The sequence below is a fragment of the Thamnophis sirtalis genome, unplaced genomic scaffold (genome assembly GCF_051295495.1).
Source record: "Thamnophis sirtalis isolate CommonGarterSnake01/CBP01778 unplaced genomic scaffold, rThaSir2_p1.2 scaffold_2, whole genome shotgun sequence".
NCBI classification, from domain to species: Eukaryota; Metazoa; Chordata; class Lepidosauria; order Squamata; family Natricidae; genus Thamnophis; species Thamnophis sirtalis.
The window spans coordinates 22961293-22988847 of NW_028261382.1; the positions used below are offsets into that span (position 1 = coordinate 22961293).

At 40.5% G+C, this 27555-nt stretch overlaps 1 protein-coding gene across 3 annotated transcripts in view; it reads right to left on the reverse strand.

Moving 5' to 3' along the window:
- Positions 1–2094: 2094 nt before the first annotated feature.
- CTDSPL2 (CTD small phosphatase like 2) overlaps positions 2095–27555 on the reverse strand; it is a 39335-nt gene continuing 13874 nt past the window's right edge. Inside the window, exons 3-14 of one of the 3 annotated variants that reach the window (XM_014065216.2) lie at positions 25802–26011; positions 24940–25078; positions 23753–23899; positions 23075–23293; positions 21507–21585; positions 21029–21140; positions 20796–20882; positions 12009–12071; positions 11833–11912; positions 10908–11034; positions 4129–4224; positions 2095–2857 (exon numbers count right to left, since the gene is read on the reverse strand). In XM_014065216.2, the coding sequence (XP_013920691.2) occupies positions 2792–2857; positions 4129–4224; positions 10908–11034; positions 11833–11912; positions 12009–12071; positions 20796–20882; positions 21029–21140; positions 21507–21585; positions 23075–23293; positions 23753–23899; positions 24940–25078; positions 25802–26005 (1419 nt within the window). In that variant the 5' untranslated portion in view covers positions 26006–26011 and the 3' untranslated portion in view covers positions 2095–2791. Of the gene's footprint in view, positions 2858–2893; positions 3758–4128; positions 4225–10907; positions 11035–11832; positions 11913–12008; positions 12072–20795; positions 20883–21028; positions 21141–21506; positions 21586–23074; positions 23294–23752; positions 23903–24939; positions 25079–25801; positions 26012–27555 lie in introns of those variants that run through there. The other 2 variants (XM_014065213.2, XM_087704403.1) reach the window with 2 other exon arrangements.

Genomic DNA, 27555 nt, shown 5'->3' on the forward strand with positions numbered 1-27555 from the left:
TACAATTCCCTTGAAATAACAGAGAAACGTCCGTTGTATTGTTCAAGGCAAGGTCTGCTCTTCAATTTACTTGTTAGTGGATCTGCAGAAAATAATCTCTGAATGCCTCATAGCAAACTATCGTAATAAGAAAATCACCCACTCGCTCTCTTATCCCCCAAAGTTCCAAACACGGCCGGCATCCGCTGTTCCTCCGAAGAGAGCCCTTCTCTTCACAGTTGTTTTTTTGAAGCTGGGGAAGATCAGTGGGCTGGCTTTCTACACGAACCCGGAGCCCCTTGCCCACTCCATGGGCCCAGGCTCCCTTCTGTAGACCACTGGCAAAGAGTTGTGAGCTATCATTATTAGAAGAAGCAGAGGAGTAGCTTGGACTAATTATTACTAGAGTTACCTTCTCTTAAATCAAAAATAATCTGAATCAAGGATACTCCTACATTGCTCATAATGATGATAATCCACTTTCATAGATTTGAGAGCATTTAACATTTTCAAAATCAAAAGTATCAATAAAGCTGTTACTAGCAAAACAAAAAGTGGTACAGGGATCACCTCTGGGAAAACACACATACACACGCTTACTTACATTATATATAGTGTGTGTGTGTATGTATATATTTATATATATATATATATATATTATAGTAACATTATGTACATTTTATTTCAATAAAGACATTTAAGACAAAACAGCGTAAAGATGCCCAGATGTCCTAAAGATAAATACAGTTCAAAGATTCTCATTAAAATGAATCTGTAGCATTTTCCCACAAGCAAAATACCTTTCTTTAAATACAAAAAAAGTCAGCATTTTGGATAGCAAATGCCTTTTTTTTCTCTTTTCACAGAAAATTCACCATAATTCTGTGCTAAATGAATAATGATTTCCCATAAAGCAGGCTTGCTCTACATGCTAACTTTTTAACAGTTCAGTGACACATCTGCTAGCTACATATATAACAGATAATATAGTAAGAAAACACTCAACCTGATGAAAAGTTAAAATTTTCATTAATACATTGGAAAAAGTTGATATAATTCATGCCTTTTAAAATCAAAAAATACAAAAATTAAATGTTTTCCTAAAAAGATTTTCCTTATTTTAAGGACTCATTCAAAAATGAAGCTGCATGTAATTTGTACAATAAAATTGTACAAGTAAACAGGTAATATACATAAAAAATTAATTGACATACTTCTCAATTATCAGTTGTCCACCTTTAATTTCCAATACTGTTCTTTCTTTAACAAGCATACAAAATATCAAACTTCTCTTTAGAAAAAGTGCCATTCTGCAACATCCTTTACATAAAAACAGCCCAAGCCTGTGGCGTATGCGGTTTAGAGGCAAAGCTTACTAACTTCTACAAATTTTTCCCTTCCATAAAAAGCCTCCAAAAAAGGAGAGTACGCTCCATTAAAAAAATATCAGCCTCTTGTGTAACCTGCATTAGAGAACCAAGGCTTGAAAACTATTTCCATATAATATAGAAAACCACTATGATAGCATATCAGCTGCGCTGGCAGCGAAGAAGTGTCCAGGACCACAAGAGCAGGCAGGGTGACGGTGGCGCACAGACAAAGCCACTCCGAACTTTCAAACTGACTGGCGCTACCTGCAGGGTAGAGGGCCAACCCATGCAAGGCTTGATTGCTCTTCCTATTCTCATTTGTGGAGATCCTGGTGCGGCAGGAACTGAACTGCACTACACCAAGCAAATTCTCAAGGACTCCTACAGACAGGAGACTGAGGCACCGCTCTCTCTCTCTCTCTCTCCTCTCTTTCTGAGCTGTGCACACCACAAGAAATCATCTGTCCACAAGTACATGCCATCACGATGGTTTAAATATTCTGCATATTAGTAATTCTTATATTTTTTATCTAGCCAGTCTCTTGATTTTTTTTAAAAAAAGATTTCCACTACAGTAGATTACAGAGTGTGTGTGTGTATGTATATATATATATATATATATATATATATATATATATATATATATATATATATATATATATATATATATATATATATATATATATATATATATATATATATATATATATATATATATATATATATATATATATATATATATATATATATATATATATATATAGTACATAGAATAAAACTAGATGATTTTTAAAAACAAATATACAGTATGCAGGCAGACAAAGCAGGAAAATGGCCTTTCAAACGAATAATAAAAATGAATAAAACTTGGCTATTCCCAGAAAGATATGAAGTCACCTCAACTAAAAGGAATGCATAATGAAATTCTAAAATTGAATACAGATCAAAAATGTAAAAAGGTTATAAACCTTAACAGGAAAAAAATTACTGGCCATTCCTGTTGAAATGAGAATTTTAAAAGTAACACAAAGTGGCTACAAACCCACTTAGAGAGCACCAAACAGAGAGAAAACCAGAGTCCATTTTCAATCTCTGTGATTTCATAAATCCTGTATTTTTATAGGAGAAACTGCTGGTGGCAGAAACAGAATTCTTTAAAAATGGCAGGTGTTCTGTACATTAAAAATTATTGGAGTTGCACTAGATCTAAAGACTTTTCTGTTCTAGCCTACCTACTATACTGCACGTCTTTTTTCCATTTGGCGATATAGAAAGTTCTTCTGTAACCCTTTTATTACTGATGGGCACCAGAGATAAGAAAAGCGAGAAAGGGTACAAAAATGCAAAAATTTCAACAGTAATGGCAATGTTTTTGTTCTAGTCCAAAAAGAAAAAGGATCCTGCATTTTCTTTCCCTTCAGCTCTTTGACCAAAGATTGAGTTTAATCAGGGGGTAGTAAGTCATGCAAGCGAAATCTGTCTCGGATGTGCGGTCGAACATCTTCATTCTAGAGACGGGGAGAGCAAAACAAAACTTTACCATCTCTCATGTATTACAGTGAAGCTAATTTGTGATAATAACCCTTGAAATTAGGAGCACGCTCAGAAACTGCTGCTTTTTATTGCGGAGAAGAAAGGGAGCCAAGAGAGGCTGAAATCCCGTCTGCGTGGCCTTTTTCAACCAATTGCCACATTAAAAGAAAACAAGATACCAGGTGCTAAAATATCCTCCTCCATTTTCTTCCAAACCACGATTCCTGTTATGTCCCTCCTGTAACAATTTCAGATCTGTATCCAACATTTTATGTTAGCTTATGGTTACTGAAATATCTGCAAGTTCTTACAGAATTTCTATTTAGTGAAGTTAGTCCTACTGGCAGTTAGCAGTGTGCACCAGCTTTAATTGTTCCCAAATTCATACTCAGGCTTGTCAAGAAATGTGGCTTTACTGGTCCCTGTAATCTCACTCCAGGTAATGGCTTACAAGCACTGCAGACATCTTCCAAGCCCCAGATGTTTTTCTGTGGAGATACTTCTGTGAAGTTGCATTATGAAACCTTCAGCTCTAGTCGACATGCTTAAAATTCTGATTAAAATGTGCATTCTAAAAAAATAAAATTCACTCATACATTGAGTATGGGCAGGAGATTACAGATAGTCCTTAACTTGTAAGCACAGTTGAGCTCAACACATTTCTGTTGCGAAGCGAGTCAGTTGTTAAGTGAATTTTGCCTCATTTTACAGTCTTTCTTGTCACAGCTGTTAAATGAATCACTGCAGTTGTTAAGTTAGTCACATGGTTGTTAAGCGAATCTGGCTCCCCATTGACTCTGCTTCTCAGAAGGTCACGTCATAAATGTGAGTCAGTTGCCAAGCACCTCAATTTTGATCACGTGACCCTGGGGATGCTGCAAGAGTCACAAGTGTGAAAAACGGTCATAAGTCACTTTTTTCAATGCCATTATAACTTCAGTCACTGAACTATTGTATGTTGAGGACTACCTGTACTCTAAAAGCTCTACAAAACATCATCTTGCTTGACCTCTGACAGAGGATTCACCTTGAAGAGGCTAGAAAAAATGTATTCAAACCTATTTTTGACATATCAGGGAAACTGTGCTGCTCTAAAAGGGAGAGAGAGTGCTCCCTAAAGGAAGGTGTCATGTAATGCAAAGACATCTGAAGGTGTTTCCTAAGTCAAAACCTGCTATCCTGAACTGTGCGATTTTGATCTATGAAGTTTTACGAAGAAGAAAAAATGTATTTAAAGAATACTTACCAGTTCTACAAGTTTTTCCAGAAAAGGAATCAACTTTAGAAGTTCATTGTCATTTTTATCCATGAACCAGCTTTCTATAGGAATTCCATTTGAAAGCTAAATCAGTAAAAAAAAAAAGAGAGAGTAATTAGTAATTTAATAGATTTGTATGCCGCCCAATCCCGTAGGACTCTGGGCGGCTAAGGTAAAATAAGGTGCTACAGTTGCTAGAAAGCGATTCCCTCATCAATTCAAGGTTTTAAAAACTCTTGCCAAATGTGAAAGGGGTTGGGCAGGATGGGGAGAACAACTGAAAAAATCTCTGCACATGTTCGTTTTGCTCAGGACAGATGGCAGTGATCATTTACATAAATTACACGCTCAATTCATGCCAAATGATCATAAAAGAATATTCAGGGTAAGAAGGTGCACCAAAAAATTCACATTTGGAAATAAAAAAAACATGACACCTATTCCAATGTTCAACAAAGGGGAACAGGATGAGCAGTCTGTAGACCAGACAATCAAATGAGGGAGGTGTGCTGCCTCCCTGGAGTGAAAATAAAAGATGTGGCTGAGAGCCTGACTAAAATAATCAAGCCAAAAGATGACTATCCTTTTCTTCTCATTCATGTGGGGACAAATGAAACGACAACGAACCTGAAAACAATATCAAGACTGTAAGTAGCTGAAGAATATGACTTTACATTTTTCTCCGATAGACATCAATCCTTTTCTAGGATTGATTTACTTTCTGGGGTAAAGAAGATGAAGAGCTTTATCAGATCATAAGCTTTATCAGATCATAATCCGGGTTGGATGAAGTTGGAATTTGGGACGCAAGCAAGAAGGACTTGGAGATTGAATGAAAACTTACTTAGATATGAAAAAAAAAATGAATGTAAAAAATTGTTAAGAGAATATTTTGTTTTTAATATGAATAAGGGTACATCTATGGAAATGGTTTGGGATGGAAGTAAAGCATATATGTGAGGAGTTCTAATAAATTTAAATAGGTTACATAGACGTAAACAGGGGGGAAAAAGAATCGAACTAGAGGAAGAAATCAGGAAGAGAGAACAAGAGTTAATACTAAACCCAGGATATAAGAAGAAGCAATTACTTTATTAAGAGAGCAATTTAATATGCTGATGTCAGACCAGGTGGCTACTAACTTGCTATACGCAAGACATAACACTTTTTGTAATGCAAATAAATCTGGTAGATGGTTAGCATATCTGATTAGGAAGAAACAAAAATCTCGCAATATATCAAAATTACATTATAAAGGGAAGTGTATCAACAGGATGAGATTCAAAAAGTTTTTCGTGAATTTTTCACAGGATTGTACATGAATGACAAAATACAAGGTTTAGATATAGATAGATACCTGGATAAAGAAAAAATACCCATAGTTAAAGATGAGCAGAGGGAGAGATTGAATCAACCAATAACTTCGGGGGAAATTCTCCAGGTAATTAAACAGCTAAAGGTAGGGAAAGCACCAGGTACAGACGGGCTGACATCGGCTTATTACAAAAATTTACAATTAGAAATGGTAGAACCTTTTAAGGAACTATTTAATAAGATCCAAAGGGAAGGGAAGGTACCCCCATCTTGGAAGACACCCTTCATATCTCTGATACCAAAAGATCAAGATCTTAGTCAACCAAAAAATTACAGACCTATATCATTACTTAACATAGATTATAAAATTTTTACTAAAATACTAGTGAATAGGTTAATGTTGGTTATTCAGCAACTGGTTCATAATGATCAAACAGGTTTTATACAAGGGAGACAAATGAGAAGTAATGTAAGACAAATTGTTAATATACGGGAATATTTGGGAAAGAATAACCAAATCCCTGCTGCGCTTATATTTCTAGATGCCAAGAAAGCCTTTGATCGAGTGAATTGGCAATTTTTATTGGAAATAATGCAAAAAATGCAAATAGGAGAGCACTTTTTACAATCAATTAAAGCAATATATCAGGAACAAACAGCTCAAATTATAGTCAATGGAAGCTTAACAGGTCCATTTAAAATCGAGAAAGGTACAAGGCAGGGTTGTCCCCTATCCCCATTACTGTTTATCATAACTCTGGAATTATTGTAAAATACAGGGATCAGATGATTTACAGGGAATCAAGATTAGGCATCAAGAATATAGAATACGTACTTTTGCGGATGATTTGGTTATAACATTAACCCAACCATAGGAATCTAGCAAGGTTTTAATGAATATGATTAATCAATACGGCCAAGTGTCCGGATTTAAAATAAATTTTGGGAAAACAAAGATGCTAGTTAAAAATATGAACACTAAACAAAGGGAAGAATAGAAGGAATGACAGGATGTGAAATAGTTTAAAAGGTTAAATATCTAGGAGTTTATTTCTCAACCTCAAATGGGAAACTATATAAGTATAATTATAAGCCACTATGGCGCAGCATTCAGACAGAGATGAAAAATTGGAAAAAATTACAATTATCTTTGTTGGGAAGAATAGCAGCAATGAAAATGAATGTTCTACCTAAATTTTTATTTCTTTTTCAAATGATATCAATACATATCAATGCAAATTTGCTAGAATGACAGTAGGGCATTAATAAATTTGTATGGGCAGGGAAGAAGCCGAGAATAAAACTAAAAATAATGCAAGATGTGCGTGAGAGAGGAGGTTTGAAATTACCAAATTTAAAATTATATTATGAAGCAGTAGTTTTATCAGTAATCAGTGATTGGATTAACTCAACAGATGATAGAGTACTTAATATCAAAGGGCATGATTTAGTACATGGTTGGCATGCTTACTTGCTATATGATAAAAAGGTGGATAAGAACTTTAAAAGTCATATTTTAAGGAATGCTCTACTGCGGGTCTGGAAAAAATATCAATACAAACTAAATGATAAGACCCATGTGGGCAATTCCTAGACACGCAATAGAAAACATAAATATACTACAAAAACAGGATGTAATTACATACAGACAGCTTCTCACCTTAGAAAGAGGTGTATTACAATTAAAACCCTTGAATGTACTAAAAGAGGAAAAGGCAATTCAAATATGGTTTCAGTATGGGCAGTTACAGGCCAGATGGAAAAAAGGATCAAAAAATCAGTTTTACGCAATAATTTACTAAAACAAATTAGGGATCAAAGTCCAATGCATATAAAGAGACTATATAATGCATTAATAGAAATGGATTCAGAAACAGAATTAGTTAAAGACTGTATGATAAAGTGGGCACAAAATTTTGAAGAACCAATAATGTTGGATACATGGGAAAAGATTTGGGTAAGAAATGTAAAGTTTACACAAGCCCAAAATTTGAGAGAAAACTTTTATAAGATGTTTTATAGATGGCATTTAGATCCTAAAAAACTGGTCTCTATGTTTCCGAATTTACAACCTAAATGCTGGAGATGTGATGCTACATACTAGAGCCAAGGTGGCGCAGTGGTTAAATGCAGCACTGCAGGCTACTGCTAGATCAGCAGGTCAGTGGTTCAAATCTCACCGGCTCAGGGTTGACTCAGCCTTCCATCCTTCCGAGGTGGGTAAAATGAGGACCCAGATTGTTGGGGGCAATATGCTGACTCTCTGTAAACCGCTTAGAGAGGCCTGAAAGGCCTATGAAGCGGTATATAAGTCTACTGCTATTGCTATTGCTATTGCTACTATCATATATGGTGGACTTGTAAAAAGGTTAAAGCATTTTGGATAAAAATATGGTGGATTATGCAAAATGTTCTTTAAAAAAGGATAAAGTTTACCCCTCAAATATTTTTGTTAGGTATAATTACTGATTGTACAGCTATAGAGACTAACTTGATTTTGCATTTAATAACCGCAGCAAGACTGCTGGTGGCGCAATACTGGAAGAAGAAAGAATTGCCTACTATTCAAGAATGGACATTAAAAGTAACAAACCTAGCAGAGATGGCTAAAATATCACCATATCTCAAGGACCATTCAAATGAGAGATGTAAACTGGAGTGGAGAAGATGGATTGACTATACTCAAAATAAATATGGGACTAAGAAATTCCAGATAGTTTATGACTGAAGAAACAAGGAATGATATAATCTGTTTAGAGCTAGCCTAGCAAAGAGTTAAAGCTCAAATGAAAGATGATACTAACTTTTTTTATAAGTTTATCTAAGAATATCGTTGTTAAAGATTTATACCCTGTATTGGTTCTGGGAAGCTGAGGAGGGGGGAGGTTGGGGGGGAGTTGAGGGGGGGAGGGGAGAGGTAGGTAGGTAAATATTTGTAGAAGTTTTTTTTTCAAAATTTTCAATAAAAAAAGACTGTAAGTAGCTGGGGAAGAAAGTGAAGGAGTTAGGAGCACAAGTGGTGTTTTCATCAGTACTTCCAACAAAAGGTCAATATCTGTTGACATTCTGTTCCCAACAAGGCAACAGAAATAAACCACTAGCTTAAAGGATTGTGCCATCGTGAGTTTCTAGACCACAGTCTATTCTACCAATATGAAGGTCTATGGAGATTCTCAGTCATTCAGGCCATGGTTGTCCCCAAGGTGCTTTTTTCAGTCCATTTGCCCTTGAAAAAAAGGACCTTTGGGACTACGAACCTGAAAGGCTTCTGGCAAGAGATGGGCTGCATCTCACAAGAACCGGGAAAAATTTATTCAGAAAACATTAAATCATAATCTGTTGAGCGTGTCCAGGTTAAGACAGGAGGAGAGTACTCCATCAGGAAAGGTGGAAGGATACGTGCATGAGGGGTTAAGAAGGATGGCCTGTACGTTCTAGGAAGGCATGAGAATAGGTGTGCACAAACCAGTAGGAATGCTCTCACACATGACAATTGTGTACATTTGTTGGATAGAAGAGTGGAGCATGTAAGTTTCAGAGGGCCGCAGAAGATGTCAGACCTAGCTAGGTGGCATAAGCCAAAGCCAAAGCAGTGCAAGTACTTAAATTGCTTTGGAAGAATATTTGAAGGATAGGGAAGAGGATGCATTGAAGCGAGTATACCAGGAAACACTACTGAGGGCCCGAGAGACCATACTGGCCTATAAAACAGACCAAATGAAGGCTAGAAAAGAGACATGGCAAGAAAAAGCATTACACAAGCACATAAAAAATAGTAGGAAAATAGTAAGGATCTGGGAAAATTGAAGAAAGAGACAGAGGGGCTAATTCTGGCTGCACAAGTCTTAAGAACAAATGCAAGCAAAGCAAGAATTGAAAAGACAATGACAACAAATGCCACCTCTTCCAAAGAAGCTGAAGGAACCGTGGACCATCTGCAGGAAGACTCAATACAACAGCATGACAAAGTGGTGCATTGGAATATCTGCAAGAAATACCACCTGCCTAGAAGCAAGAACTGCTGGGACTACAAGATAGAAGATGAAGAAGCTAAAATGCTGTGGGAATTTGGAATTAAAATGAACAACCATCTGTCATATAAAATATCCCAGATACAGTATGACAATTGTTGATAAAAAAGACAAAGACCTGGAGACAGCACAATAGAAGAGAAAGAACTGTAGAAAATGACAAAATGCAAATACAAAGACCTGCAAATAGAAGTAGAATGACTCTGACAAAAGAAATAAAAGATAGTACAAGTAGTAAATAGGTACCTTGGGTTCCCCGTCGCAAAACATGAGGGGCATCACTTGAAAACCACTGATATTGACAAATTCACCATCAGTCAATTGCAAAAAGCAGCTTTACTTGGAACAGCTTACATTTTGGGAGGATACCATCAAACATCTGCCTATCCCAGATGCTTGGGAAGGAGTCATGGGTGGATAAAAATGCCAAACCCCATCGAAACATATGGCTTGCTGTGCGATCAACCATCATAAATTTATAAGTTGCCTGACTGTCAGCAACTCTGGGCGGTTTAGAAAACATTAAAACTTTAAAAACAAGTTAATATTAAAAAAAATAAGATAGCAAACCAAATGATCCTGGACGTGGCAGGAACAAAATTTGTGGATCCTTTAGAAATATCTGTAATTGTGCATTATTGGTAGTACCATGTGCTCAGGACAAGAGGCCCTCATGGAGATTGATGGAGATTCTGGTTAAGCAAACAACACAAAAAGTACTGCACCACAGCATGCAATTTTACTGAGCCAGCATTGACTGTGTTTTGGAAAAGGTCTGCAAAACTTTGGCTGAGCTGCCAACAGGAGGCAGCAATCTTCTTCTGGTTTGGTGAGCAGGAAAACCCTTTATCTGAAATCTGCAAGGATTTATTTAATAAGGGTATTATTCACTTCCAAAATCTGTGTCACGAAGAGTCTGGTCCCTTTAGTCTCCACTTGGATTGTCACCTTCAGTTTGGGGTTTCTCATTTCTTCCCCAAGATCAATGCTGGCTGGCTCAGGTGTTCAAGACAGATCTAGCACAGTGCAACGTTTGTGTGCCGCTTGCTTTACCAGAATCTCCCTTCTTGGGACATAGATGATGCTTCGATTGCACTGTAGTTCATGGTACCGCAAGAGTATGGCTGCATCTATGGGGGGGGGGGTTGTTTCGCACCTTTCTCTTGCGCTGTCTCTCCGTTGATTTCTGGGTATATGAGAGCACAGAGGGTGGACTGGCCTTGAAGTGAAGACCGATTGAATCTGGGGACTCCAGTGGGGAGCCAAAAATCACCATGGAAGAAGGCATCTCTGGATGCCTTCCACACTGCTGACCAGAAAACAATTTAAAAATGCCTCAACCGATGCAGGGAATGATTTGAAGGAGACTTTGTTTAGTATTCTAGAGAAATCAGAAACATGACCTAGAGGAAATAAACTCACCTGGTAGGCAAAGGCTTGTGGTGAATTGTCAATGATGATCGTTTTTGAGAGATCTCTACCAAGGATATTTAAATCTTTTATGTAGTTCCCTTGCACACAAACGCAATGTTCACGGAAAAGTCGATGCCTATATTTAAGAACACATTTAGGTTGCATACAGACAGATGTAGATCAAGAAAATACTGTTGTCAAATACCCTTCTGTGCTTTAAGGACAATCTTTTGGATAACAGCTTTGTTATTAAAAAGGAGATTAAAAATGCCAAGATGAATTCTTTCTCAATTCAGGGATTCAGCTGGCTAGCCATGGCAATGCAATAGGGTCCTAGCCTAGGGGCTCAAGCAAACCAGCCCTGACCCCCACCCCCACTTGCTGTTCCTTCTCTTCCACATGCTCTCATTATTACACAGAACTAACCTGAAAGCTTGTGGGGGACATAAGGCAAAGAGCCTATCAGTCAGAATTAACTGCAGTCCACTTATAGAATGGACCTGCTCCTAATTATCCTAATGAGGGCTGGGTAGTCTTTGGACAAGCAGGAGCAAGAAGCTAGTCCAGTGGCAAACACTTTAAAGCAAGCCTCTTCTCAGGCCTGCATCACTTGAAATATTGGGTCTGCTGGGAGCAAGAATATTTGGCAGGCCTCCCTGAAGCAATTTCTAGCACGTGGAGGAAAAGTAAAAATCAAGTAAAGGACTATTATAGGCTAAAGTTACTCTGCAGGGCTTGGTCAGATACTGGTGAAAGATTGAAAAATCCAGGTTGAAAAATTTTAAGGATGTGAAGACATGTTAAGAGCAGGGCTGTTAGCAGCTTATTATCCCCACTACACATTAGGTATTACTTTGATGCTAAAGTAGCATTAAATATACCTATTTTGTTATTCTGGTTAAATAACATCTGACAGCTTTCAATTCAAGCTTACCTGACCAGCTGCTTTTTAGGGTCCAATATATTCAGCAATTTGTCTGCATAGACCTTTTTAGAAGCAGTAAAAAGAATGATCTAAAGGACAGAAAGAGAGAGGCAATTGCAATCCATACTATCTAAAAAAGTAAAGAGCTTAAGTATCACACAAAAATTTTAAGCATCTTCCATTACCTCATAAATTTGGGACATACATTCCAAGAATTCTCTGAAAAATGGTCTTAACCGCACATAAACCTAAAAAGAGAACAAAAAGTAATTTAACTATGGAACACAAAGATTTATTTCAAATGGCAGAGTCTTCAGAAATTACAGAGTACGGTACACTGTTTAATATATTAACATTATTTATTTTAATTTTTAAGAATCTATGAAAAAGTAATAGTAATTAGTATATTTGTAGAAAGACAAAGCTATAATAGCCTTTTTGCTTTGAACATTCTGTTTATTAGAACAGAAACATAACAGAGATAATCTTTTATAAATACAAACTTTTGAAATTTAATTCTTTTTCAGTCAGAACTTTCACCAGACTGATTAGACATATCTGACAAGTCAGTTTTATCAGAAACAACATTTTTATATCCAAGCAATGCAGAATTCCCAGGAAAAGCACTTTTTACGTCACTAAACAGAAATTTGTTTTTCAAGTACAATGCTCAAAACTCAATTGAATGAATTTATGTAGTTAACACTTTTCTTTGTCTACCTTTTCCACCAGAAGTCACCAGCAAAGACATGGTTTAAGATAAATATTATTCTTAGACATCAGATGCTGAGATCATGACCATTATATCAAAGGTCCTATGACTATATTTGCATGCCTGCACCACTCAGATCATAAATACAAATAAAAAGTGAGTCTACTTTGGTCGTGAAAACTTCAAGACTTTTTCCACTTGACAAGCACCTACCGAAGGCACAAAAGACCAATTCTGTTTTGGTGAAATGCTGAGCAGAAACTGGCTCAGGCCCTTGGGAATGGTTCTTGCCTTTGAAAGTGTCCCCACCAACAGAGAACAGTAACAAATCAGGATCTCCTCACAAAGACCTCCGCCAAGCATGGTAATAAATTAACCCGACTGGTCCAAAGAATAAAAGAGGCATTACAGGTAGTTCTCAACTTATACCAGTTCGTTTAGGGACTGTTCAGTTACAATGGCACTGAAAAATATGACTTTTTTGGGGGGGGGAGGGGGGTCCTGGGGTCATGTGATCACCTGACAAGCAAGGTCAACGGGGAAGCCAGATTCACTTAACAACCAAGTTACTACCTGCAGTGATTCACAACAACTGTGGCAAGAAAGGTCATAAAACAGGGCAAAACTCCTTAATAAATAACTTCCTTAACAGCATAAATTAGCCCAGGCCTACCTCCCGTCCTGGAATGACTGATATAAATCGCCTGTCGGAAGGAGCGAAGGCTGTGAGGGGAAATGGGGTCTACGGGCCGGAGCATTACGGTCATTACGGGGAGGGGCAGGTACGACGGGAGCTTCACAGCTAGCCATTACCGGGGAAGGAGGATTCGCTACGTCACAGCAATCCCCTCTTCCGGCCCTGTTATCTCCATTCCAGGAACAGATGGCGAGAGTTGTCAGGGCCCTGGTCTCAGGCTGTTGTTGCTAAATGCCAGGTCTGTGGTTCACAAAGCTCCCCTCGTCCGGGACCTAATATTAGACGAGGGGGCAGACCTGGCATGTATTACTGAAACCTGGCTGGGCCCGGAGGGAGGAGTCCCCCTCACTGAAATGTGCCCAGAAGGGTTTCAGGTGCTTCATCAGCCGCGACCCCAGGAAAGTGGTGGGGGAGTGGCCGTCATCATCTGAGGGTCATTGGTTCCTCGTAGGATCCCTGCTCCCGAGCTTGTCGGGTGTGAGTCCCTGCTGGTGAAGTTGTACCTTGCGGGTCAAGTGGGCTTGTTGTTAACGTAACTACCTCCCAACAGTGTTGCAACAGCCCTCCCCTCGCTCCTCGAGTCAGTAGCCGAGCTGGCGGTAGAGTTCCCCAGGCTTATGGTGCTGGGGGATTTCAACCTGCCCTCGCTCAGTGAGCACTCTGATGGGGCGCAGGAGTTCATGGCTTCCATGACAGCCATGGACTTGACCCAAGTAATTCGGGGTCCGACTCACTCAGCGGGTCACACGCTTGACCTCGTATTCCTCTCAGAGCAGTGGAGACATGATCTAGATTTAAAGGGCATTGAGATCTTGCCCTTGTCATGGTCTGATCACTCCCTACTGAGGCTTGACTTTCGGAAGCCAATCCCCCACTGTAGGGAGGGGGAACCGATTAGGTGGTTCTGCCCCAGGCGCCTGATGGACCCTATGGGATTTCGGACGGCGCTTGGAGAAATACCTGACGCTCTCGTCCACAGTCCGGCGGAGTCCTTGGTCGCTGCCTGGAATACAGCGGCGGCGGGGGCTCTAAACCGGATTGCGCCTTTGCGGCCCCTCCAAGGTTGTGGATCCAGGAGGCCCCCTTGGTTTATCGAGGAACTCCGGGAGATGAAGCACCAAAAGAGACACCTAGAGCGCCGCTGGAGGGCCAGTAACTCTGAGTCAGACCGAGCACTGATGAGAGTCTATATCAGGACCTATCTCGTGGCAATACGGGTGGCGAAATGTGCGCATTTTGCCGCTCTTATTGCATCCGCTGAATCGCGCCCAGCCGCCTTGTTTAGAATAACCCGCGCCCTCCTGAAAGGGAGGGAGGCGGACGACCCTTTACAAGGTAGAGCTGAGGAATTTGTTCAGTTTCTAATGGATAAAGTCGCTCGGATTCAGACAGATCTGGACTCCAATTGCATGGTACCAGCTGAGGTACCGGGGGAAGGTCTTGAGCGGATTTTATGGAGAGAGTTTCAACTTGTCACTCCTGAGGAAGTGGACAAGGCCATGGGAGCGGTGAGTGCCTCCACATGTATGCTGGACCCGTGCCCCTCCTGACTGGTCTCGACCAGCAGGGAGATGACACGTGGCTGGATCCAGAGGATAGTTGACACCTCTCTCCGGGAGGGTTCTTTCCCGCTCCTCCTAAAGGATGCGGTGGTGAGACCCCTCCTGTAGAAGCCTTCCCTGGACCCAGCCATTTTAAGTAACTATCGTCCAGTCTCCAACCTCCCCCTTCGTGGGGAAGGTTGTTGAGAAAGTGGTGGCCTTTCAACTCTGGCGGTCCTTGGATGAAACCGATTATCTGGACTCCTTTCAGTCCGGTTTCAGGCCTGGTTACAGCACGGAAACTGCTTTGGTCGCACTGATCGATGATCTCTGGCGAGCCAGGGATAGAGGTCACTCCTCTATCCTAGTGCTCCTTGACCTCTCAGTGGCCTTCGATACCATCGACCATGGTATCCTTCTGCAACGGTTACGGGAGGTGGGAGTGGGAGGCACCGTCCTTCGGTGGTTCTCCTCCTACCTCTCGGACAGGTAGCAGTCGGTGTTGGTCAGAGGACAGAGGTCGACCCCTCAATTATGGGGTGCCGCAGGGTTCGGTCCTGTCCCTGCTCCTATTTAACATCTACATGAAGCCCCTGGGTGAGATCATACGACGGCACGGGATTAAATACCACCAATACGTGGACGATACGCAACTGTATCTGTCCGCCCCATGCCAACTCAGTGAAGCAGTAGAAGTGATGTGCCAGTCCCTGGAGGCTGTTAGGGTCTGGATGGGAACGAACAAGCTTGCACTCAATCCCAACAAGACTGAGCGGCTATTGATGCTCCCTCCCAAAAATGGTCCAGCTATTCCATCTCTTAGCCTGGGGGGGGTGGGGGGTGGGTGAAAGCATTTGCCCCTCAGAGAGGGTTCGCAATTTGGGAGTCCTCCTGGATCCACAGCTGACGTTAGAACATCACTTGTCGGCTGTGACCAGGGGGACCTTTGCCCAGATTCGCCTGGTGCACCAATTGCGGCCCTACCTGGACCGGGAGGCCCTTCGGACAGTCACTCACACCCTCGTCACCTCAAGACTGGATTACTGTAACTCACTCTACATGGGGCTGCCCTTGAAGAGCGTTCGAAGACTTCAGTTAGTCCAGAACGCAGCCGCGCGAGCGATTGTGGGTGCACCTAGGTACACCGATGTTACACCTATCCTCCGCGAGCTGCACTGGCTGCCCATTGGTCTCCGGACGCGCTTCAAGGTGCTAGTCGTTACTTTTAAAGCCCTGCATGGCATCGGACCTGGGTACCTGAAAGACCGCCTCCTGCCAATTACCTCCCAAAGACCGATTCGATCGCACAGACTAGGTCTTCTCCGGATTCCATCTGCCAGCCAATGCCGGCTGGCGACCCCCCGGGGGAGAGCCTTCTCTGTTGCAGCTCCAGGCCTCTGGAACAATCTCCCCGCTGAGATCCGGACCCTTACTACCCTCCTGGCCTTCCGTAATGCTATTAAGTCCTGGCTGTTCCGGCAGGCATGGGGCTGTTGAAGTATCCAGCCCCACTTTAACTGTGAATGTTGTGGTATTTTATATTTTGTATTGTCTTATTTATCCCCCTTCCCTCTTTTATTGTAAGCCGCCCGGAGTCCTTCGGGAGTGGGCGGCATACAAGACCAATAAAATCCAAATCCAAATTTTGGGTCTCAATTGTCATCATAAGTCAAGGACTACCTGTATTTAATTATAAAGTGTGAAAAGCAAATTTCTTGTCCATGATCATTAATTCATGATGGATTCGTAACTGGCTGACCAACCACAATCAATGTGTAGCCCTCAATGGAACTGCATCTACATGGAGGGAAGTATTCAGTGGGGCACCCCAAGGCTCTGTTTTAGGCCCAGTTCACTTCAACATCTTCAACAATGATTTGAAGGAAGGGATAGATGGGGAACTCATCAAATTTGCAGATGACACCAAGCTGGCAGGAATAGCAACACTCCAGAAGATAGGCTAAAGATACAGAAGGATTTTGACAAACTGGACATTGTGTGCTTTCTAACAAAATGAAATTCAATGGTGAAAAGAGTAAGGTTCTACATTTAGGCAAGAAAAACGAAATGCACAGGTACAGTACATGTGATATTTCACTCAATAGTAGTAACTGTGAGGGATCTTCGAGTTCTAGTGGACAATCACTTAAATATGCGCCAGTAAGTGTGCTGCAGCTGCCAAAAAGCCATTGTCAACACTGAACTAAACCTGCTAGAGGCCATTTTCCTGGTTCATCATTGTCACACTGTATGGGAGCAGGAAGGAGGTTGGAATGCACTACTAGACCCAACATTGAACTTCCTCGTGAGAACCAAGGCCATCTCCTAGGTCAGTGATGGCGAACCTTTTGTGGCTCGCGTGCCAAAAGTGTGGGGGGGGGGGTTCGTGCATGGGCGTGTCACACCCATGTTATGCACACGACCCCAGCGCGCTTGCGAGCACAACCAGTGCTCCCCCCCCCTTTTTGGTGTGCTTTCTTCACCCACACCAGGCTTCAGAGGCTTTATAGGAGCCTGGTGAGGGCAAAAACAGCCTCCCCCGCCCCTCCAGAGTGCGAAAACCAGCGCTATTGGCAAACCGGAAGTCTGTTCCCAAACTGGTTTTAGCCCTCTGGAGCCTTCAGGGGCCTTCAGGAGGCTTCCCTGAAGGCTCCGGAGTGCTAAAACCGGAAGTAAGTTTCCAAACTTCTGGTTTGCCCATAGGGCCGGTTTTTCACGCTCCAGAAGCTCCTGAAGTGGGCGGAAAATGGCCTCAAAAGAAGGCCAAAGTCAGCTGGCCAGCACCCGCATGCATACTGGCCAGCTGACAGGGCAACACCTTGCGTGCCCGGACAAATGGCTCCTTGTGCCATCTGTGGCATAGGTTCGCCATCACAGTCCTAGGTGATGGAGGGAAAGCGAGAAGAGTGCACGAGGAGCCCACCAATTAATCTAATTGGCCAACGTGACCAGCGACACTGGATTTATGCTTATACATTTAATTATGCTGAAACAAAGATTCAGAGTTGGATTTCAACCAAGTGTGGTCATATGATTTTCAGAAGTTCTTTGAGGAAGTGCTTGGCCTCAAAGTTCCGATTTTCTTGGGTTCATTAGTTGGAACCTTTTCAGCCAACACAGTTCTAGGCTACATAAACAGAGGGATAGAATCAAGACCACGTGAAGTGTTAATACTACTTAATAATGCCGGTAAGGCCACACTTGGAATCCTGCATCCAGTTTTAGTCACCACGATGTAAAAAAAAGTGTTGAGACTCTAGAAAGAGTGCAGAAAAGAGCAACGAAGGTGATTAGGAGGCTAAAACCTATAAAGAACGGTTGCTGGAATTGATTATGTCTAGCTTAATGAAAAGAAGGACTAGGAGTGACATGATAGCAGGGTTCCAATATCTGAGGGGCTGCCACAAAGAAGAGGGAGTCAAGCTATTCTCCAAAGCATCCGAGGGCAGGACAAGAAGCAGTGGATGGAAACTAATTAAGAAGAGAAGTAACCTAGAACTAAGAAGACAGAACAATTAATCAGTGGAACAACTTGCCTCCAGAAGTTATAAATGTTCCAATCTCTGGAAGAGATTGGAGAACCATTTGACTGAAATGGTACAGGGTCTCCTACCTGAGCAGGGGGTTGGACCAGAAGACCTTCAAGGTCTCTTCCAACTCCCTATTCCTATTCCATTCCATTCCATTCTTTGAGTCTTGATTGTAGACAACATCTACATACTGTTGAAAAGGGAACATTAACATGCCTGAAAGAGAACAAAGACCGAAACACCTCCCCCACCAACAATCAAAACTCAGAGGAGACTAGATTAACATCAAACCAACAATCAAGAAGCAAACAATACCCCTATCAAGGACCTGTCTAACAAGGTAACAGTAAACGGTCCAACCAAAGAACCTCCGAGACTACTCCCACTAACACACTGCTGGCACGCCACCAGAATATAGATTGAGAGCGAGCCCCATTCCTTACCAACACTGATGATGTCACCTAGTTTGGTTAATGAAACATCTGCAAGAAAATAACCAAGTTTAGAGCACCAAGGACCCCTCATGTCAACCGTGAGCTACGAATATTCTTTTTGTTGATATCAGTCATTCATATTAAGCAACAGCTACATACATTTCAGTTACCAACTTTGGCCTTCATAATAATTCTAAACGGCATATTAGAGAGCAAAAAAAAGAAAATTCATGATCCAGAACTTCAAGTCATCCCTCTGTCGTTAAGACACACACATTCAATACTGCTTGAGGACCATGAAAAACAACTGAAGATCTTCCACCATACTCCATCCCTACCTAGACTTACCAGAGGTCATTTCTCAATTGCGCCTTCCTCTCAGGTTACACAGGTTGTAGTGGTGCAATACTTTAGCACTATGATTGATCACTACACCACAATGTATTATTTATATTAAAGGCAAACAAATTGAGCTAACGAAGTAGGTCAATTACTCAAGACTCCTGCTGAAATAAATGCATTTGTGGACTTATTTAAGAATGCTGACATTTCTTCTTCATGTATTCAACCATTTTTCAGATTGTGTAAAATGTTTCAAGAGTTAGCAAGAATAATAAGACACTAAGATAAAATAAGTTAAAAGGATGTGACTCTTCAGAGGCATCCTCAGTGCTCACTCTGGTCTTAGATGACAACAAATGCTCCCTAAGCACAGGGACTTAGAAACTGGCTTACAGGAAACTCTACCACATACAACCACTTGTCTTGAGCTCCTCAATGACATATTGGGACTGATTCTGAGATATTCACAATTGCAGCTTACTCTGGGGAAGTGATTAAGAAGCCCCAGATGACGTCCCAGAAAAATGTCCCTGAATATCAAAGTGAGGTTGTATGGTACAAGGCCTGCACTTATTAAGAAAAAAAGGGCTAAGAATCAAAGATAGGCTTCCAGCAAGATTTAGGGTCTGGCAAATGCAAATTTTACATTTCTTTTATTATTTCAAAATAAGTATTCTTTTGTAAATAATCCAAGAAAGACATGGATATTCTGAATAATATATACCATAGGCAAGAGATGAAAAACATTCTAACTACAATACAAAAAAAAGGCATAATCCACGTATTGGCTCTTCCTTTTACTATCCAGAATGGGTAACTACATTTTCTAAGTGCGTGTAAAGGAAGAGGATTTTGACTACTGCCATAACCAGAGAGAAGCTAAGAAACCCATGTTTGTGTGTATTTTGGAAGATCTCATGTTATGTTTCAGGATGTTGAAGGATTGTAAATAAAACAAAAGACAAGTTTTAAAATTAGGGTAAAATACCTGGACAAGTGTCCGTTTAAGATGTCTGATGTCATTCTCCAAAGTTACTAGAGGGGTCCAATATCGTGCGAACTACATGGAGGGAAGCTGTTGCTACTCCCAGGTACATCACACAATAGGGACCTGAGAACAACAGCTGGGGTCAGTGCAGCATCTTTGGCAGTTGCTGGAATACACCTCCTTCTCCTCCTCCTCCTTCCCCTGTTCTTCACTGGCAGAATTGTTGAATGCACCGTAGATGAGAGCAAAGAATATGTTGCGAAGCACAACAACCAACAGCTAGCAATCTGGCAGGCTTCATCATCCACAAAGCAACTCTGGCCACATAACAGCACCCAACTAGGAATGAAGGAATGGATCTACTTCTAAAAGCAAGTCATTCCCAAGGCTAACTTCCCCTTAAGAACCTCTTGTTTTATCAAATAAACATATAGATTTAGAAGGCCTTTTTCATCACCTCCAGGCAAGGAGGAAAGCTGCTTAAGAAAAATGCTTCGAGCTTCCTAATGGATGACAGTTTTTCAATGGAATTATATGGAAAGTGTCAAAGTAGTAATCCATATGCCACAACTCCTCTAAGATCTGACGGCTTGCTTAACAATACTTCATAGAGCATAACCAATGCCGCTAAATTACCAACCTTTTAGGAGAGCAAAAAGATGTCAGATTCATAATGTTTTTCCTTTAGTTTCTTAGGAGCCACTTCACCTTAACATGATTTGGATTACCTGGTAAATGACATCCTGGAAAAGGACTGGAAACGTGAGTGCAGCATCTTCCAATTCATTTAGACTACAGTGGACTAATGTTTCATCCTACAAATAGTTTAAAAAATGAGTCAATTTAGCAGAAGGACAGAAAAGAAGGTGTTCTCTGAAATAGCCCTATAATTTACAGTTTGCCAAAGAGAGACTATCTTTCCTTCAAAAGTGAAGCAAGCAACCAAATAGGCTTTTCTTACCAAGTCTAGAACTAACGAGAACTCTGGAGTACTTCTGGTTTTCAATGGAAGAGCAGGCTTCCGATTAAGTTGTTCTTCTGTTAGCGGTGGAACATGTTTGATGAAGTAGTACCTAAAGATGAGTCACATCATGGCTTGATCATTTATCAGAGAATACTTAAACTATGATAAAGGCATATATAATAATAAATCTACCCACAGATTTACTAAATGAACCATGTAACTATACAGTTATATAACTATAACTACAGAACTTAACTTATTCTACCTAGACCAACACTCCTTTTCCTATGGTTCTTCTCTTATAAATATACCCTCCCCCCAAGACTTAGGGCTCTTCAAGTATGCTATTTCTCCCTTCTTTGGTTTTACAGAGGGACAATCTTAGCTACTGTTCCGCCAGCAGGCACCAGCTGAATTCATTATCATAAATATTTTCATTTATGAAAAGACACAGACACAGACTATGGACACATACGGATCAAAGACTTCCCAGTCTTCTTCATAGGTGGCTTCTGCATGAGCTGATGAATAACCACTGTCTGGAGATACTGGTGCTAACAAAACACAAAAAGTTCCTCATTACTTTATAGGAAGAAAAGGGAAATTTTATCTCAACAATAGTCGATCATTTAGTTACTAAAATATTTCTATTTGGTATGGAATGTTTTGTCTTCCACTTTTCTTAAGAACTAATATCAATATTTTTAAGGCTTATAATTTGACTCTTAAAACAGATATATCTATTTTACATATCAAGCTCTAAATGGTTAGGAATATTTGCAGTGAGGGCCGGGTATAATTTCACAGGTGGGTTTTAATAGATGAAAGTTACCGACATGATGAAAACTATGTGCAGAGTCAAATATGAGTCTTTTTAAACCAAACCTTTGGCAGTTTAAGTGCCTACTAAGGATATGGTTACCATCTGTTTTCTTTCACACTGCAATATTATGATGTCCTATTGTATTGTAGAATTCAGTTTTGATACGTCATTTGATCGGTCTGATATAAATGTTCCATTAAGTAAATAAATACAGACCTTAAACTGAAAACAATATTATCAAGTTAAATTCTTATTAGCTTTAGTGATTCTGCCCTTGGCTTTGAGGTAGTGTTTGTGGACATGTGTAGATGAAGTGGAATGCAATTGTTTGTCAGAATATATTCATGCTCAAGTGAGTACAGGTAGTTGACAATTAAGCCCAAAATTTATATTAAGTAAGACATTTATTACCGAGTTTTGCCACATTTTACAACTTTTTTGCCACATTTGTTAAGTGAACTTAAGAGCCAAGGTGGCGCAGTGGTTAAATGCAGCACTGCAGGCTACTGCTAGATCAGCAGGTCAGCGGTTCAAATCTCACCGGCTCAGGGTTGACTCAGCCTTCCATCCTTCCGAGGTGGGTAAAATGAGGACCCAGATTGTTGGGGGCAATATGCTGACTCTCTGTAAACCGCTTAGAGAGGCCTGAAAGGCCTATGAAGCGGTATATAAGTCTACTGCTATTGCTATTGCTATATGAATGACTGCAGTTGTTAACTAAGTAAGACAGTTAAGTGAATCTGGTTTCCCCTTGACTTTGCTTGTCCAAAGGTCACAAAAGGGGATCACGTGACCCTGGGATACTGCAACCGTCATAAGTATGAGTCAGTTGTCCAGCATCTGAATGTAAATCACACGACCAAGGGGATGCTGCAACAATGCTAAGTGTGAAAAATGGTCATAAATCACTTTTTTCAGTGCCATTGTAACTTCGAATGGTCACGTAACAAACTGTTGTAAGTCAAGGGCTACCTGTAGATACAAACAACTAGAATTTCCAAATATCCATTTATTTATCATTTGTTAATCCCATTTATAGACTGCTGAATTCCTAAGGACTCTGGGCATAAAACAGTGAAGGGAAAAAAGTCAATCAGGAGAAAGACAGGTTTGGCCAAATGTTTTCTCTGCTCCCAACCACTTGGGGCTGCCATGTCTCCTGACTCTCTGGCTGGGGGAGAGGTCCCAGGCTGGAGCCAACCATGGTGCTTCCTCCTTACCGGTCAGCGGAGGCAGATCACAGTCAGCCACATCCTCCACTTCTTCCAAGACGGTGCTGATGGCTGTTCGGACCTGGGCTGCCTGGCTGGCGTAGGGCGCTCCTCCGTTGGCTGAGACAGCAGTGCTGGTAATGATCTCATCCACCTGCTCCATATCGAGCTGCTTCACGATTTCTTCAGCCTCCACAGCTTGGCCGGGAGAATCCGAGCCCACTGTTCCTGCAATAGAGCTCTGGCTTAATATTAGCGCTCTCAACTTAAGAGGAGCATCTTCACCTGCTCTTCTGTCTCTAGATTGAACGTCTAAGTAGAAACCCAACAGAATATATTCCTACCGGCCTTTTTTTCCAAACAGGAAACAACTATTTCATAATAACAATTGTATATTTTTTTAGATCAGGAGTGCCCAACCCCAGGCTGTGGCCCATTACTGGGCTTTGGCCTGTTTGGAACTGAGCCGCAGAAGCAGTGGGAGTGTGTGTGCATTGCTTCACTTGTGAGCGGCAGGACACGTGCCCGCTGCATGCACAAATGAAGATGCACGTGTGCCTGCTGCTCACAGAACCATCCTCTCCCCAACCCACCCTCACCCCCTGGCTGGGCTGCCAAGATAGAAGGATTGGAGGCCGCTATTTTAGATGCAGGTAAGAGCTAAATGCAGTTTTGTGTAGTACTTGCCATTTTTATTTGCTGGTGAGAAAAAATTGAAAACAGGAGAAAATATGGTCCCCAATAATGTAGTCCTGGGGGGGCTGCAGCTGGTGGGATTATCATCCAATTTTCCATTTTGCCGGACATGCTGGTTTGCCATTTCATAATTCCCAGCTTCTGGAACAGACAAACAAAAAATGCACCAAGTTTCTAGTGTGATTTTTCCAAGATAGGTAGGAGTGACAAAGTTTCAATTAAATATCAGATTCCTAGATGTGCATAAACTGCAGGAATTAAACCTTAGAAAGCCAAGGCTGATACGCTTATGGCTCATGGTATCCAAGGCAATGGAGATTCAGAATTGGCTAACTTGTAGTCTGGAAAACTCCGGTTGACTTGCCATGCAGAAATCTTTAAGAAACACACAGAATACTATAAGAAAGTGAGCTAAAAGCTGCAGGTGGTGTTTTACTGTAAACTGTTAATTCAGATCATATGAGCAGTCCTTCGGTAAGGGAAATGGCCGGTCACTATAATTGATAAATAAAATAAATGAGTTATCCTGGGATAAGATGAGCAGCCAATAAATTTTATATAAATAAACACGCAGATAAGTATTTGTAAATAAATCTGACATTGGCATCATTTTTTTTCATCACATTGTTATAAATACACTGCTTATTACATTAGTTTGTGCTGAGAGGTAACTGTAAATAGGTAATTATAAACTGCTTATATGGCTAGCAAAGCAAAAACACAGGGTCCCTTTACAGTAGGGCTCCCCAATCCCCGCTCTGTGGATTGGCAGTATTCCAGAAACTGGGCCACGCAGTGAGAGGTGAGAGGCCACTGCTTTACAGGGAGGCTCATTTTCATGAAAGAGAAATTTATCCTATTAATTGTGTAAAGGGAATAATGTGGTCATACGCATACGTGAGTGTTCATTCTCTTTCTCTGTGCTCTGGAGACCTCTTTCTTAAGCATTAGTTTCCAATCCACAAACTGGGCATCATGGTTTAGCTCAGATGTTTAAGAAAATTAGTTTACACAATAAGGAAAAATGTTTAAAGTAAAACAAAAAAACCAGAGTAAGCTCCTGCACATTATCAGGAGTTTTGCAATCGTTCCCTTCTTCTCCGAAGCCAAGGTCCAAAGAATCAATGCCGGAAGGACCAAAGCCCTCCCTTCAGCTACAGACTGGATTATTTACAAACCTCCATTTGCTTGACTTTTCCGCCTAACTCGAGAAAGCTGTTTATTAGGCTTTTCTCCTGTCCGAGGAGTGGATGCAATTAAGTTGTCCTCTATGTCACGTTCAATTCTACTTCTCTTTGCAGCATGTTCTCGTTCATCCTTAACAAAACAAATACACCAAACTATACCTTACAATTATTAGCAAACTTTCTCTGTTCATTTGCACTGCTTTCATGAAAATCAAATTTCCAACATTTATCTTTTTTCACCCTTTCACTTCATAGGCTTTTGGCAGAAAATATAAAAGCAAAAAACAAACAAACATATCAAGCCTAATTCAAATTTAAATTCCCATTTAGATCATACTATTTGTTCCATTTTTTTCCACTGCTGTAACATGCCAAAAAAGAGGGAAAAATAAAATTCCAAGCCCATAAAAATAAAGAAATATATATTCTATATAGAAAAATCACTCTGCCCAATTTTAAAATGTCAGCTACACTGATCACTTTTTCTGTCCCCCCCTTAGAGAGATTTAGCGGAGGGACAATTTCCTAAACAATTTTTTTTTTATTTCACATTAATTTCACATTATTTTTCTATCAAGATTATTTCTGTTTCTTCTAATATTACTGTTTTATCTTGTTTCATCTGCAAATTATATACTTATATACCTTCCACTTTTTCAGCCATGCCATTAATAGAAATGCTAAAAACTACAGGGCTGAATCTTGTGGCATCCCAGTTCATACCTGGTACATACTATTTGTGAGTACAGTTTTCAAATTATTGTACCATATATAACTTGTTAATTGAAATGGGGTATTTATCAAATGGCTGCATGAAATCAAGATTTTTCTCTTGCTTATTTCCACAATATACCTTTTGGGTACTTCCTTTAATGAACTTTTTAATTGAGGATAGTAAACCAGTTTCATTTTTCTGAAGTTTTCCTCCACCAACGGTTATGTTCTCCTCCACATCTGAGTATTTCCTCTTTACTCTCAATGCACGCTGTGTGTGATTTTGATTTGACTGCTGAGAAGCTTTCCGTGTTCTCAGCCTCATTTTTGATGGTATCCACATGTAAAGCTAGGTAAGACAAAAGAGAAAATACATTAAGTTTTAAAACTGTAGAAATCTTTTTTAATCTTCTAAAATAACAACAGTACTTAATTAAAAGTAGAATTAAGTGTATTCTGCAATCAATATAAACAATTATCACCTTTACAACTGGATTCTAGGCACTCAAAAAATTAAGCTTGGTATCTAGCAATTTGAGAAATGAAGCCATTGTTTACAACCTTTTCTTTTTACATTCTTATACAATCAGCCCTAAGAAAATTAGAGAACTCAATGAATCAGCCACACAGTTCATAATTCAGGCAAGTCATGCATACAAAGCAAACAGTAGCACATGGAATTTTTCCCCCTAACCTGTCTTTCTGCATTCCATTCATACATGCTTTCCTGAATAAAAAGCCTTCTAGGATAAGCAGGTGCTAAAGGAAAAGCATCTAACTTCTGACACAGCTATAGTGGAAGCAGATTGATCCCACCTATTTCTGTCAGGTACAGTAAGCCTGTAGGAAGCTGCCTTGTGTCATCAATTGGCAAAAGCTCCCTGGGATTTCAAGAAGGAATTACTCAAGAGTATACAATTACAGAATAACAGAGTTGGAAGGGATCCTGGAGGTCTTCTAGGTGATCCTGGTGAAGCAGGAGACCTTATACCACTTTGAACTAATGGCTGTCCAGTCTCTTCTTCAAAACCTGCAGTGATGGGAGTACCTACAAATTCTGAAGGCAAGTTGTTCTACTGGCTAATTGTTCTCACCATCAGGAAACTTTCCCTTCGTTCTACGTTGGATCTCACTTGATAAGCTTCTATCCATTACTTCTTGTTGGCACATTGGATTACTGCTATCATGTCACCCCCTAGTCCTTTTCTTCTCTAGATTAGACATAGCTAGTTTCCGCAACCATTCATCATATGCTTTAGCTACCAATCCACTAATCATCTTCGGTGCTCTCCTCTGCACTCCAGTGTCTCAACATCTTTTTCGGATTGTAATGACCAGAACTGGACACAGTATTCCAAGTGTGGTCTTACCAGTGGTCAATCCAATGAAGTGTTAGTAGCACTCTTATTACTAGCCTTCTGTTGAAGTACCTAGGACAGCACTGGCTTTTTTGGCCCAGTGATTGTCCACTAGGACTACTAGATCTCGCTCATAGTTACAGCTGTTGAGCTAGTACCACCAATTCTATACCTGTTGATTTGGGTTTTCTTGCCTAAGTGAAAGATCTTACTTTTCTTACTACAGAACTGCATTTTGTTGGATAGGATCCAGTGTTCTAATCCATTAAGACATTTCTGGATCTTCTAAGCATTGGCTATTCTACCCAGCTTGGTGTTATCTGCAAATTTGATGAGTTCCCCTTTTATCTCTTCATCTAAATCATGAAGATGTTGAAGAGTACTGGGCCTATGACAGAACCTTGGGGTATCCCACTGCACGCTTCCCTTCAAGTAGATGTAGTTCCATTGAGGACTATATGTTGAGTGCTGCTGATCAGCCAGCTACAAATTGATCTGATGGTGACACTGTCTATCCCACATTTTTCTGTCTTAC